General features: G+C 25.9%; 3 protein-coding genes across 7 annotated transcripts; 1 reads left to right on the plus strand and 2 right to left on the minus strand.

The window, feature by feature from the left end:
• Positions 1 to 1,350: 1,350 nt before the first annotated feature.
• LOC127288593 (RE1-silencing transcription factor-like) lies at positions 1,351 to 11,900 on the minus strand. 5 transcript variants are annotated; one of them, XM_051316135.1, is made up of 7 exons: positions 11,365 to 11,900; positions 8,039 to 8,380; positions 7,818 to 7,955; positions 7,569 to 7,729; positions 7,127 to 7,411; positions 6,424 to 6,664; positions 1,351 to 6,277 (listed from the first exon to the last, which is right to left on the minus strand). In XM_051316135.1, the coding sequence occupies exons 2-7, from the start codon at positions 8,378 to 8,380 to the stop codon at positions 6,026 to 6,028; spliced, it is 1,419 nt and encodes a 472-aa protein (XP_051172092.1). In that variant the 5' UTR covers positions 11,365 to 11,900; the 3' UTR covers positions 1,351 to 6,025. The 5 variants fall into 5 exon arrangements, with proteins under 5 accessions (XP_051172092.1, XP_051172091.1, XP_051172094.1 ...); XM_051316134.1 differs by having other exon boundaries at positions 11,361 to 11,899; XM_051316137.1 differs by lacking the exon at positions 11,365 to 11,900 and adding an exon at positions 11,298 to 11,319.
• Positions 11,901 to 12,088: 188 nt separating this feature from the next.
• Positions 12,089 to 13,758, minus strand: LOC127288594 (uncharacterized). Its single transcript, XM_051316138.1, has 4 exons — positions 13,358 to 13,758; positions 13,162 to 13,283; positions 12,706 to 13,050; positions 12,089 to 12,613 (listed from the first exon to the last, which is right to left on the minus strand). The coding sequence occupies exons 1-4, from the start codon at positions 13,417 to 13,419 to the stop codon at positions 12,267 to 12,269; spliced, it is 876 nt and encodes a 291-aa protein (XP_051172095.1). The 5' UTR covers positions 13,420 to 13,758; the 3' UTR covers positions 12,089 to 12,266.
• Positions 13,759 to 13,875: 117 nt separating this feature from the next.
• LOC127288595 (polyisoprenoid diphosphate/phosphate phosphohydrolase PLPP6) lies at positions 13,876 to 15,274 on the plus strand. The gene is made up of 4 exons (XM_051316139.1): positions 13,876 to 14,062; positions 14,301 to 14,435; positions 14,493 to 14,592; positions 14,676 to 15,274. Exons 1-4 carry the CDS (start codon positions 14,054 to 14,056, stop codon positions 15,068 to 15,070), a joined length of 639 nt encoding a protein of 212 aa, XP_051172096.1. The 5' UTR covers positions 13,876 to 14,053; the 3' UTR covers positions 15,071 to 15,274.
• Positions 15,275 to 15,337: the final 63 nt, after the last annotated feature.

The following is a 15,337-nucleotide window of genomic DNA, read 5'->3' on the forward strand; positions in this document are numbered from 1 at the left end:
TTTCAACTGAAAAAGAAAATCAAAAATTAATTTCAATAAAAATTAAAAATTAAACTTAAAAATTAAAATTTTAAATTAAAATACTAAAATTAAAAATTAAAATTTTAAATTAAAATAAATTTGTTTAATTAATAAAATCAAAAATTGTTTTTAATAACATTTTTTTAACTAAAAAATTATTTTTAATCCTTCACCTTAAAATTACTTGCAAATACAGCTTACACTTTTTTAAAATTAAGGCCCAAGAATCTAAATTTCATATTTTAATTTCGTGGAAAAAAAATTCTTTTATATTTAAAAACAAAAAATTTCATTTATAAAATAATAGATATTAATAGATATTAGATATTAATAGATATTAATAGAGCAATTTGTAAATCACATAAAAATTCATTAGGTTAAATATAACTAAATATAATCACGAAAATGAAAGTTTCACGTTAATTATTAAAAAGAGGAAAATTTCAATAACGAATCTATTTTCACTAAATAATTGTTCAAAGAAACTTCGAAAAGAAAATATTTCAAAAATATCAATTAAAACAGTCAAATAATTAATTAAATTAAAATAATTCATTAAATTAAAATAAATAATTATTAATCAATAACTATTATTACAATTAATTATTAATTTACTAATTATTTACTAATATCGAATTTTTAATTAAATCAATTATTAATTAATAAATCATTGCTAATAAAATTAATTATTAATTAATAAGTAACAGTTAATTTAATTAAATAATTAAATTAATTAAAAAATATAAAAATTCACTTTCTCACGATGGAAAAAAACATATTTTAAAAAACGAAAAAAAAAATGCTTTCAAATTCCGAGAAAATATGCGTGTACATAATCCACCTTCGCAATTCTTACATTCCCAAGGAATGTGTAACAGATAATTATAATAGACTTAGTATACTAAACTTCATTAAAATGTAATTTCAGTTACATTAGGTACTTTTTAACCGAAAGGATTATGAGTCATTCTGCACATTAATTATATATTCTCGGTGAAAAAATGATTTATGTATATGTATAAAAGTCAGAAGAATTAATTATTTTCTCAAAAAAATCCTCCATTCCACGATGTCCATGAGATGGAAATTTTTGTTCCTAAAACAAAAAAAAATGTGTTATAAATTTGTTGTACAAAAAAATTCTATTGAAAAAATTTTAAATTATAAAAAAAATTTTTCATTTTAAAATGAAGAAAATAAAAATATAATTTTTGATTTCAAAAAAATTTTTGTGTATACAATTTAAACAAATGGAGAAAATAAAGAAATAAATAAAATTTACATACACGAAACTACTACAACTATGCAATATATTAATGAGAAACATAATTTTATTGAAATCTTTATTATTTTTATACGATTTAATCGTGACCAAAGTCAATCAGGCGACTTTGGATTATACAAATCGGCAAATTCTCATTAAGTAAATAATTCCTTTTATCAGGCGCAATCAGAATTAATTATTAAAATTAAATATTTCCATTTTTTCAAAAAAAAATTCATTTTTTATATATTTATATATTTTATTAAAATAATAATTATTTCACTGTATTAATCTATTAATAATTAATAAAATCAGTAAATTTTTAATTTAACCAAATTTATTTTCTGTTTGCACCTGATTTTTGAAAAAAATACCGCAGAGACATTGTACCTTAAATCACAATGGCGACAAGTTTTTTTTTTTTTTTTTTTTTTTTTGTTTTAATTTCTTAAAGATCATTTAATCGTACGTAATATTGATGGTTCATTCAAATGCCATCACTGCAATGAAAGACAATAATATTGAAATTTTTGTAAATTTAATAATACTTTGTACAAAAGTGAAAAGCTTTTTTTTGGCTTTGGAAAAAAAAATTTATTTATAATTTAAGTGAAGAAACTGACAAAATTTAAGTAGTCACTTCTTTTATATTATAAATAATTTTTTTGTTTCTTTAAAAAACAAAAAATTACTTTCATTTGAGTTTATTTATTTTTATTTCAATTTTATTGTCTCTCACGAGTAAAGTGCATTTTTTTCTTCCTTTTTTTTTTTTTTGTTCTTCAATCTATACGCATACTGAGAGCAATTAGGAAAAAGGGCATATAAAGAGAAAGATGAGAATAGAGAAGAGAATTGTGGAACAATTGAGAATTGGAGGAAGCTTTAGTTAGAAGAAAATAATTTGGCACACCCACGCATACATTTATAATATATATATACGTACATTTATAATAATTGAGTAACGCACAATTTTTTTTTTCACGTTAAGATTGCGGTTCGCTAAAAAAAATACCATTCAAAATTAATAATTCTCAAATTTTCGACTCGAAATTTAACTAAAAATCTGAAAATATAATTATTAGCGCATAATTAATTATTATTAACTAAATCAGTAATTTTTTTTTAAATCAAAATTTGATCATAAATTAAATTAAATCGAACTAATTATTAATAAAATTGTCTAATAATTTAATAATCAATCGAATTAATTGAAAACTATTATTTTTGAACAGTTGAAAGAAGATATTTTTTTGAAAAACGAAAAAAAAATTTACGAATTTGACTTTGTCTTTAAATGTATACTGTAAAGTGCAATAGTTGTAACATATATCTGTATAATATATGTAATTATTATTACATTGTATAATTTAAATAGTAAATATATTATCACATTTAGATTGTATTAATGTTAAGACGTGTTCCTTTCACAAAGATCCTTTATCTGAATTTCACGTTCAAAATGAAAATTAAACTTGTACTCTTTTTTTTTGTCCATTATTCAATATATAAAAATATTTTCCAAAAAAAAAGAAATTAAAAACAATTTGTACTTTTAAAAATTTTTCTTAATCATAATCTAATTTTTTTTTTCTAATTAAATTGAGTAGAAATGAAAAAAAAATTAACGAAAAATTATTTTGAACATGATTTCATTAAAGAGATCTTTTAAAACATTAAATCTAGGAAACATTAATATAGAATATATTATCATGTAGTTTATGTAAGGTATAAGTTATAGGACACTTATGATCTACAGCAAAAATTTCAACAGTTAAAAGATTATAACAACTAATTTTTCTCCAGTCACTTGGTAAAAAAAAATCTCCCCATTAGATTTTTTCCCTAAATATAAAAAAAAAGTTTTTTAAAAACTATTTTTCAAATTTATAAATAAAATCTAATTTTTATAAAATAAACAATGTCAAATTTTTTTTCTAAGATTATTTTTCACCAAGTGTTCGATACTTGTCAAAAATTTTTCAAGGAGAAAAAATCACCCAAAACTTTCATCCTAGTTCCCATTTTTTTTTTTCGTTTTTTTTTGTATTTTTTATTCTTTTGGCACGTAATTTTTTTTTCGTAAAATTGTGGCACAACATTTATAATAGAATAATAATTATTTTAATATCGTAAGTCTGTAATTAATTTACAATATTATCGTATTATTAGAATAAGACCCCATTATAAATCGAATGAAATTACAAGCCGACTAATTAATTATTCAAAAAAGAAAGTCATCATTTCTAGAGAGAAATAATTGATTAGAATTATTTAAAGTATTTTACAGAAATTTGAAACGAAAAAATATAATTAATTAAAAGTTAAAGAATTTTTTAAATATAAAAAAAAATTATCAATAATTTAGGAATTTAAGCTCTAGCCCTTAAAATTATCATTTGTCACAAAGTTTGTTATTTCAGTCGATAAAATTTAATAAAAAGAAAAATATTTTTTTTTTAGTTGCAAAGCTTATTGAAATTGGCATTGCATTTGTTTTTCATTTTTTTTCTGCGATTGACATATTATTATTAATATAGTACTTTTTTTTTTCTTCACCTCAATATTGAATGACTCATTGACGGTCATTGTTAACAATTGTGTGTAAAATTATGCGTATAAAATTGCGCGCATTGAGCCGCAATACAATAAAACCGCGTACAAATATAAAATATCATTTCGAATACAATATATATCAAAAGCAAAAAATTATTCGTACTTATGACATCTTTGCTATATTATTCGTTTATCCGCTATACAGATGTGTGTACACATATAATTAGTTAAATATTTTTTTTTTTTATAGGCAATTTGACGAAAAATCAATTCGCGAGTTTTTCGGAAAAAATCCGACGTATACACTTTGAATGGATCAAAAATAAACCTTTCTAAACGCTCAATCTGATTTAATTTAATTGATTAATAAAAAAAAATAAATTTTTTCAGTATTTACATTGTGTACAAATTAAAAATTATTTTCAATTGTAATATTATCATTTTTCTACTCAAATTATTATAATTCAATTAATTTCCAATTTTTAATTTCGTTAAAGAAATCTAAAATTAAAAATCAGATTAAACGTCCGAAGGGTTAAAGTTGTCCTAAAATCGACGGAAGTAAATTTTCTTTTTTTTTTAATTTAATAAATAATGATTTTTATATAAACGCGCGAGGAATGATCCAAACTTAAATTTTTTTTCCATTTTTTTGAACTCAGAAAAACGATATCAACACAAATATATGTCAAAAAATAAATACAATTTTTAACTGTACATATTTTACTAAGTCACTGTATTTTGGATCATTTCTCGTTTAATTTTATTTAAAAATCCCTTAAGATATTTGACTAGAATGAAATATTGTATGATACATTAAAAATTGACACACATTTATATATTTATATATATATATATATATACCTAGTTGGCTCTCTTTTATTATTATTATTATTATTATTTTATAAATAATTGTTGTCGTCGACATTACAACCATTTCAGGAAATGAATCCTGATTTAAAAAGGAAGAAAAAATAATTCTAGTCGACAATGATTCTAATGAGACAATAGTTGACAATTAATAATAATTAGGCTTTAGAATAATAATAAAAAATTGGAAGAATCTTAGGCAATAATTCAATATTAATAATTGCAATAACAATCAGAAAATTTTTCAGAGAATAGGGAATATTATTTTTAATTAGGATCTTAGAGAAAAAAACGAGTTTTTTTTTCGTTTGCAAAATAGCACCGTTTTCCTTTATCAAAATGCCAGAGAACCCAAAAGAATAATAATTAAAATAATTATTATCAATTTCTAGGAATTAATTTTTATTTATCGTCTACTCAGTCTTCAAATCTTGTAGCACCAATGAGGAGAAATAAATCAATTAAGATTAAATTTTCCATATTGAAAAATAGCCAATTAGGAAAAATATCTTTATTTTCAAATTTAATTTATTTTCATATCCAATTCTTATTGCTAATATTTTTCAAATTAGAAAATAGAAAAAATTTTGGACGGACACGATTAATTAATTATTTAATTCTCCTTTTTAATAGGGTATCTCTGGCAAAATCGCAGTCTTTTCTATAGCCGACAATATTTTTCTTACAAAAAACTCGAAAAAATTTGAAAAAACAAATTTCTTTTTTCTCTCTATACGAGTTTATCTTCAATTTCAGTCTTTCTCCATTTATCCAGTCTACAAATATTCTAGCACCATGGCGCAGCATTTGAATCATAATTTAGTTTTCTTTTTCAACTTTTATCCCCACATTCATGGGACTCGATTATATATATTGAATTTTAATTACCAATTAATCAACTGCCTTAAGAATATATTTATAAGGTCCAAAGTTTATTTTTTTTTTAGATTAAATTATGCATGCATGTTCTAACTAGCCTAATTGTTAAACTATCTATAGGAAGAATATATCCTCGGGATAAAATTCTCATTTGTCAAATATTTAATTATTAAAAAAAAAAAATAAATAACTTACCCGAAATAATTTTTTGAAAAATAATCAAAAGAGGATTAATTTCTTCCCATTTCTAAATAACATCTAGATCGCTTATTGACGAAATTTAGGACGTGTAAAACTGTTATTTTCTTTTTTTTTTTCTTCTTTTTCTTTTTTTTTATTCCGACGGAGACGTCGGACGGAAATCCTCTTTCGGCGAGGACGATCATTTTATATTTATAGGCATATTGAATTCATTTTCTTTTTCTTTTTTTTTAATTAATTGGCCGTTTCCGGATTCGAAGAAGGCGAAGAAGGCGATGAGATTGGACTTTGAACAGCTGCTGCAACTTCCCTTATCGTTGGAGCAATCAACATCCCTCGAGGACTAAATGTATCGCAATAAAGATTTTCCTTTTTATGCACCCTTCTCACGTGGCTACGCAAATTGTCGCGTCTCGCACTTCTGTAAGCGCAATGTGGACAAAGATGAGGTTTCTCCCCTGTGTGCATTCGTCGATGTTGAATTAACTGAAAGAAATTTGTCAAAAATAAATAAATAAGAAAATTAATAAATTAATTAATGAATAAGATAAAATAATTAATAATTAAATAATTTAATTAAAAAATTAATGAACCCTCTAAAGGATAATTTCTTTTTAAAGAAAAAATTAAACCTTTTTTAATTGGACAGTGCGAAAGATGCAAATATCGCAACAGAAGTATCTATCATCGCGATGCCTTCTCATGTGTTTACTAAGGTCAACTTCCGAAGATCTGTCAGCTCCACAAACTGCACAGCTCACCCTCGTTTCCGGTGCTGTCCCTTTAGCGTGTGCCCTCAAGTGTCTCTGAAAAGCCTTCTCAATGGTGCATGCATATGAGCAAAGGGAACAACGATATTCTTCTCTCTCGTATCTATAATATTCCCGTGAGGGGGAAGAAAAAAAAATGCAAATAATTAAAAACAGTATCTAATGAAATCAAATTCATTTTTCGTGTAATTATATAATTTTATAGAATTTCAGTATTAAAATCAAATAAATTAATTATTAATTAAAATCAAATTAATAAATTATGAATTGAAATTTGTCCGAATTTAATTAATTATAAAAATGTTAATAATTATTTCATAATATTCTCGAATCGACTTTACGGAGGAAAAATAGTTGTTTTAGTAAATTTACTTCACAAGAAAAGTTGATTTTTTATTTTTAATTAGTTTTGAACTCTGATTTATGAAAATTCAGGGGTTTTTTTTCAATGTCCAATTTCGGTGTAGAAATTATGAAAAAAAAAAATTGTAGAATATTTGAAAACAATTTTTTAAAAAATTTTCTAAAAAATGAAATTTAGGAAATTTGAATGTCAATTATATACCTATAACGGACGCGTTGTAGTGCAAGGGTGCGTTTTTTTCCTGTCGACGTAACACTTTGTGTCACGTGTGTTGCCACGTGAGTTTCCAATTCACATCGGCTGCTCGTTGAAAAATCACAACCCGAAGAAGGACATCTTTTCATCTCACTAGTTTCATTTTTAGACAATGTGGGGTGAGATTGAGCAATGTGTTTTCTCAAGGCCGGTCTCGACGGTGCAACCACGTCACAATTACCACATGAATAACCACGATGAATACCGGGATTTTGACTGCTTCCGCTAGATCTAAAAAAAAATCAAAAAATTAATAATTTACTTCTACCTTATCAACATTTCTTTTTTCCACAGATTCACTTTTTATATCTTTTTTTTTTAATGCAGTAAAAATAATTTTAAAAAAATTTCATTTTCTATTGAAAGTAAAATGGGATTTTTTTTTTACTTTTCAGTATATGACGAGTGATCACTGTCTGAATCACTATCGGACGGGATGCTGGGTATTTCAGTGGCTTCAAGAGCCGCAGTTGCAGCAGAAAGTCTTCCCAACATTGCAGTGTATGCACCTAGGACCCAGCCATTTAACACAGGTGTCACAGTTTCATCCTGAAAGAAGATAATAATTAAAAGTTCCGAATGAAAAAAAAAAAATCTTTTTTTTTTGTGGAAAAAATACAATTTTTTTTTTAAAAACCTTGTCAAGTAGTAGACAGGACAATGGATCCGGTGATTTAGAGGAGAAATTATTATTAGCCGATCTTGAACTTGTACTTCTATCATCACTATCGTCTCCTGCATCTTCGTTGTCGTTATTCGCTGTCGTAACTTCCGTCTGAAATAATTTCTATTTAGAATATTTACAAAATTAATAATTAATATTCGATTTTTCTGCGAAAATTTAATATTTAAACGTACCTCATTTTCATTCTCATCATCCTCGTCGTCATCATCTTCGTCACGTTCGATGTTACTTTCGTTGTCTTCTGATTTCCGTGATGCTTGATCAGGCGAAACTTTATCGGATTCATCCGAGTCCTCTGACGGTTTTGAAACCAATTCCATCGCTCCAAAATGTGGAGCGTTTGCAGTCAACGGAAGTGGTATCATGTCGGAAGATCGTTGTAATGCACTCAATGCAAAAGCAGCCCTCGGTAACATTTGCGTTGCTCCCGGCGGAAGGATTGGATGTCTTCCGGCGAGCCGCGGATCGCCCCAAAGTCCGCCCGCGGCATGCAGACCCCAGATCCCATATTCCATCTGAAAAGAAATACAAAATTGAAAATAACATTCCTCACAATATTAAAAAAAAAAAAATTCTAAAATAAAATTACATACTGAAAAAAATTGCAAAAAAAAAAAATTATTTGGAAAACAAATTTCATAAAATTCAAATTTTATTTTCCAAATTTTTTTTTTTTTGTCAACTTAACGTTACAAAATAACTTAGAAAGAATTAAAAATTTAATTTATCAAAATTAAATAAAGTGACACGATTTGTTTCATATATGTATATATGGAAAATAAATGGCACGTTGACAAGTGTAATAAGATACTAATTATGAAAATATGAAACAGTAATTTAAATGCAGAGGATGAAATCCGATATAGATTAAATTTGGAAAGGCAAGCCACTCTCGCATTCGACCTCACAACCCTCTCATCTTTCATTCTCATTAGTATTTGATTATCTCGTTACCCATCAAGAGCAATCAATATTACAACCGTATTTTCGATTTGACTATACAAAATATATTTAATTAATTTCATCCAACACTAATATACATTAAATAAAAATAAAAAAAAAAAAAACTCCATTTCACCTTTTATGAAAATTTGAAACGATAATTTTACAATTTATCACCAGCAATTCTCTAATTAATTATTTTTCATTACATTAATTAAAGATAAATATTATTTTTTCAAAAATTATTTTCTAAATTGAATATCAATTTTATTTTGTACCATTTATATAAAAAAAAAATCTTTTGAAATTTACTGTTAAATGAATTATTTATCTCATCATCAAACGGCAGTGTTTCGAGATAAAATATCAAAACGATTTTGCCCAAAGGCTTCTGATATAATATATCATTTCTGTATTTATAAATTAATATATACCTATGTATAATTCAATCATGAAAATGTATTTAAAAATTTTTAATCTACAAAAACGATTTTTTCAAAAAATTAATTTCCCCTTTTTGTAATTTTATTAATAGTATTTTAATTTAGGTTTTTTTTTTAATATTCCTTTATTATACTAAATTTAATATTATCAATTTTAATCAACGATATATAAATAATACCATATAATTTTATAAATATATCGAGATATCATAAATTTTTTTCACAATTCTGTATCGATTAATAAATTACTTTTTAGATAAAAATATCCGTTTCATAGAAGTGAGATGCTGGTTGCTTTATTTTTGAAAGAAAATATCGATTTTCAATATCTTCATGCTCGAAAATTTAATGACATAATTCACATCGAAAATATATATGAGGTGCAAAGTGAAATTTTGCACACAACTATTTCTAGAAAACCCATCAGTTAAATGTATAAATATTTGATATTTATTATTCTTTAAATTCTTCCATTTATTTAAAAAAAAAATAATCGATTTTGAATTTGCAATTAGAAATATTTTTTAATTTAAATAAAACTAAATTATTTTTTTTTTTACTTTTTCAGAAACGATATACAAATTGAAAAAATAAAAAATAATGTTTTATCCTAAAGCTAATAATTTCCAATTCAGAAAATAATTTTTATTCCCTTTTCGATTTTTTTTTCCTATTCAATTGTAATTAAAATTGTACTAAAATTTTAGTATTTGAAATTTTAATTCGTTATTTACAGAAAAAAAATTTGTGAAGAAAAAAAAGAATAGGTAAATTATAAAAATTCCCTAATAATCAAAAAATGGCTGAAATTAAAAAAAAACACAAAATCTAATTCCGCTATTTTAAAAAAAAAAGAACGAGATAATTTTTTAATATAATTCATCTCACAATTTAATTTAATATCATCGATAATAACCGACCATCGTTTTCCTAATCGATCCACTTAATCAAAAAAAAAAAAAAAAAAATCTTGTCACAGTTTGCTCTCGAGACTGTCAAAAAAATGAATATTTTTTTTTTCTTTTCTTTTCACCTTGATAAAATGGGGGAAAAATTAGTTCAGGCATATCGCGACATTCCTGACTATTTCAGACTGGACATATCCAGTATACTTCTAGCCTCCAGCATACTTTGGCATACATAAAATCTCCCACATATATACATATTCTCCCGCTACATCGAAAGAGAGTCACCCCCCCCCCCATTTCAAAAGCCCCCATTATATCCCACACACATATATACACCCCCTTGAGCCTCCACCCGGTTGCACAACGAGCTGACCCCTTCCCACTGCCCTCGCGAATCGATTTGTTATTGTTTTTGTGTCTGCGGTCTCAGAGAAGTGGGAGAGAATAACTTCGTCGGCAAAAGAGGAAAAGAGGGCGGGGGGGGGGGAGAGGAGGAAAAATTATTTCGTTAAGGGACTAATTCAAAGCACCACTTAATTTCGAAAAAGGAAAAAATAAATTTCAAAAAAAAAAAAAAAAATAATATTTTTAAAAATAAAAAAAATAGATTTTAAAAAAGGAAAAAATTATAAAAGATTTACAATTGGAAAGAAAAATTAATTTTTTTTTTTTTTTTTTGAAAAAAGAAAAAAATAGAAAAAAAGAAAAAAAAGGGAAAATAGATCAAGGGACACTTGAAATGAGGGGAAGGGCATCGGGAGGCTGAATCTGGGCGCGAGGAGCTATTTGGTGGTTTGGTAGGGGGTTGTTAAAAAGGGGGGAGGGAGGGATGTGATCCGGAAGGTGTAAGCGCCGAACGGATATGTTGGTTGTTCAAAGTGGAAAGAGGGGAACACACTTTAAAGGGTGAGGGTTGGAATCTGTTGGCGGGGAAGTAAGGCGAGGGATCCGTCCGCTTGACAGGTGACAACCGATTGGACCACTGACGTCACAGATCACTTGCTCGACCACCCTCGTGATCGCATGCTTCACACACGCACCTTTCACAAATACGCATTCTACGCACGTGTCACTTTCATACAAAAACAAAAACAACGTAGAGTCAAAAATTATCAAAAAAAAAACTAAAATTTACACACAAAAAAAAAATTAGGAAAATAAATTTTTTTTTTCCTCCAGACAGAAAATAATGCAGTATTTACGTGCCGACCGGCCGATAGCCTCGCGACGCCTCTATCTGGTTACCATTACACTCGGGGATGTATGAAATGCGCCAACATACACACCATCCCCCCACAATAGCCCTATTTATGATTGGGCAAAATTGCTTTCCATGCGCAGAATAAAATCCAGCTGTCCGCCAGGAAAAATCAGTTCCTTCAAAATTATCAGCTCTCAACATGGTTTTTGTATTATTTTTCCTTGACGAAAATTTACCCCTTGCTTAATAATAGTGAAGACTTATTCTTCATAAATAAATTGTTGTCAATTATTTAAATTTACAAAAAATTTTCCATTAAATTCGTGAATTCCTTAGAAAATGGAAAATATTTTTCATTAGATTCCCCCGTTACGGAGAGAAAATTTGCGGAAAAATTAAATATGGCGTTGTCCGCGGACATGCGCGTCCCACCTGCGGCAATTCCAACGCTTTTTGCGTCGCTTATACAGCATCCCGCGCATGATATACCCTTTTGTGGTATAGAAGAATCAGCTCAATATGGCGATTGCAATAATATTTATTTCTTTTATCGTTTTTTTTTTTTTATTTTTTGCTCCAATTCCAAAAAAAAAATTTTTAAATTCTAATACCTTCTGAAAAAAAACAATTTTTGTGGAATAAATAATAAAATTAATAATTATAATAGAAATAATACTGAAAAAAAATTTTAATTAAAATTAATCTCTGTCAGGCAAAGAAGAAGCCAAGTTAATTATAAAAAATTGTATTCTTGGCACTGAAATATACAAATTTATCATTTCGAAAATGTATATTTACAAACAAGTGTCGATTATTATTATTATTATTATAATTATCACAAAATAGTAATTATTAATTCTTACCGTAAGGCCACATTTAATAAATAAATTTCTATTCTAGTTACATTTTAAGGCATATTCTCGGCAAACGATTGCGATGACGATTTCATAACTGATATTTGTAAATTATTCATTGACGAATGAAGATTTTTTTGAAGACTCTCAATTTTTCTTTGAATATCAATAGATTCTTCAAGTTCAAATTTCACTTTTTCAAGATTATCACCTTTATCCTTCATTAAATCACAAACTTCTTTTATTGTTTTATAACATTGATTTAGAGTTTCTTCAAACTTGCATTGTTCAGCCGGCGTTAATGGAAGATCAATTCCTTGGCATCGTAAAAAATCAAATGGACTCAATTGAAGTCGCAAATTGTCGAGATCATCCTTCACGGAAGAATCGTTCAGAACTTCTAAAAATTAAAAATAAATTTAACGATTAATGCTTTTTTTTCTTTTTTATTTTCTAAATGGCAAATAAAAAAGAAAAAAAAAATTTCCTCACCACATTCTGATCTAATTTGTGTAACTAAAGTATCGAGATAATTTTGTAAAGCAGACAAATAATTAATGTCCTTTTCCCTTGATTTCATTTTCATCAATTTTTCATCACCCAAGTCTTGCTCTTTACTTAACGACGCTAATTGATTTAAAATTTTCTTTTCATTTTCCTTTGCTTTCTTTTTAACTAGAACATCAGCCATTAACGTTCTTAAATAATCATCATAAAGTAAACCAGTTTCTGTATCTGCATTATCGGGTTCAATTTTTTTTAATCCAAAAGAATTAACTAAACTCGTTGGTGCTAGAGATTGACGAGTACTACCAATTTTTCTCTTAAGTGCCGAAGCTAAATTTGGAAAATAGAAAACAATCAATATTATTTAAATATTAAATTAAATATCAATTTTTTAAATATAATTTTAGATGTTACAAAAATTGTTTTAGTTTTAATATTTACCTGAAGTAACATTGAGAGAAAGATCGTGCAAACTCGTCGTAGATTTGTGACGAGAAATAAAACGAGCACCTGCTACAGAATTTAAATTCGACTTCTTGTCACTGTCTGGAGTTACACCAATCCTAAAAAAAAATTTGAAATGTTAGAAAATATATTTAATCTTAATTTTTTTTTTTTGGATTCAATTCTATCTTACCTTTTGATTTTGAATTTGTTTTTAGGTGTTGTTTTTGGTGTTGTTGATGAATTTTTATCCATTTTGAAAAAAATTTGTTTCAGTTGTTATTATTATTATAATTCAAAAATAAATGAAAACATTTATTTTCCCAACAGATAACATATTTCAAATCAATACCAACACATTTTTTAAACAAAACATTTAACTTTTTTGTTATAAATAAAAATTTTGAGGTTAGGTCACAGAATTATAGCGAATTATTATACTTTTGTAGCACAAAAAATGATCCATCAAATATCGTATTTCAATGTTTTAATGCTATAAAGCATCGCTGATATAAAAATTATTAAAAATAATCTAAGTAAATTAATATTTTTCACTTTAAAAACAGTATAGAAAGGTGAACAAAACGGTTTCTGTCAAAATCAAAACACCATTAACGTCAATTAACGTTACGCACCGTACGTGTATTGCGTGTAGTTATACATAGTTACCGAAGATTGCATAAAGTTAGAGAAATTCGAGGTTATGTTTATCAATTTTGACATAACCGCATAAAAGTTAATTGAAATTTGATAGAAAAATACTTGTATTTAAATTATAATATATAACTAGAAACGAATAATAGTGATAAGCGATATGTGATAAGATTATAATTACCATTACCTTTCTGTGTCAATTAAACATTCTTTTAGTGACGATTTTCTAAAAACCATGAACGAGGTAAATTACTCTAAAAATATTTATATATTTATAAATAGGCTTTTGTTATAAATATAATATAATTTTTTTTTATAATTAATTTTAGTTTTTCACGATTAATATAGATATTAATTATGAAAAACTAAACGTAAATGAATTTTCAAAATATATTTTTTAATATAGTCATATCTAATAAATTATTCATTATTTACTCTTTGAATATTAAACATTTTTTTTTTGTCATAAATTATTATTACAGACAAAGAAAAGAGAAGTTCCATCCACAATGAGAAAAGTTCTAGCAGTAGATGCTTATATTACAGATAATTTTGTAAAAGCTGTGGATAAATTTTTGCCTTTCCGTTCATTAAAGACGCATTATCAAGCTCTAGAGGTAATAAAATAAAATTTATCATTCTCTAAAAAAAAAATTAATCTAAACTGCTTTCAGATATCATGTCATGGAATTCTTTGGATCGCGTCTTGGCTCGCTTTTATATGGATATTAAATAGTAAAAATCTATATCAAATGCAAGTTAACTTTTTAATTGGTAAGTAAAATTCAATCAATTATAAAATTATTTCCAAAAATTAAAAAACTTCAAAAATTTAATTTTTAAAAATTATTTTACAGGTATATTTACCGATATTTTAATTATTGCTATTATAAAAGCATTAGTGCGAAGGCGAAGACCAACGCCAAATACTGATATTTTTGGAATAGGTCCTGATAAATTTTCCTTTCCATCTGGTCATGCTTCGAGAGCATCTTATATAGTTTATTTTTTCTTCAATTTGTGGCCAGTGAATTTTATTTTCATTCCTCCTTTATTGGCATGGTCATTTAGTATTTGCCTCTCGAGGGTTTTAATGAGAAGACACTATTTACTCGACGTTGTTGGAGGAATTTTACTTGGAATTACAAATGGAATTTTAATCAGTACGATATATTTAACTCAAGAAACAAGTACAGAACTCATTTCATGGATTACTGATGAGAAATTAGACGGTGGTGAATATCACGTATGAATAACAAAATTCATATCGTTTAAAGAATTTATTTTTTGAATTATAAAATTTTGAAAATTCATAAGAAAATTCTTTACAAAAAAAAAAAAAATATTTTTTCTTTCAAAACTATAATTTCCAAAGTGACTGTTTTTATCTAATATTTAATTGCCTTAAAAAAATGTTGCACATTGAAAGTGATAAAATAAAAAATTTATTTTCTAATCAAGATTAATTTATTTTTTTCACTTTGATTTCTAAATTGTAATATAGGTAAATAGAATGCAA

This window comes from Leptopilina boulardi, unplaced genomic scaffold (assembly GCF_019393585.1).
Source record: "Leptopilina boulardi isolate dan_hultmark-lab unplaced genomic scaffold, ZJU_Lbou_2.1 LbouV2_392, whole genome shotgun sequence".
In the NCBI taxonomy this organism is placed as follows: Eukaryota; Metazoa; Arthropoda; class Insecta; order Hymenoptera; family Figitidae; genus Leptopilina; species Leptopilina boulardi.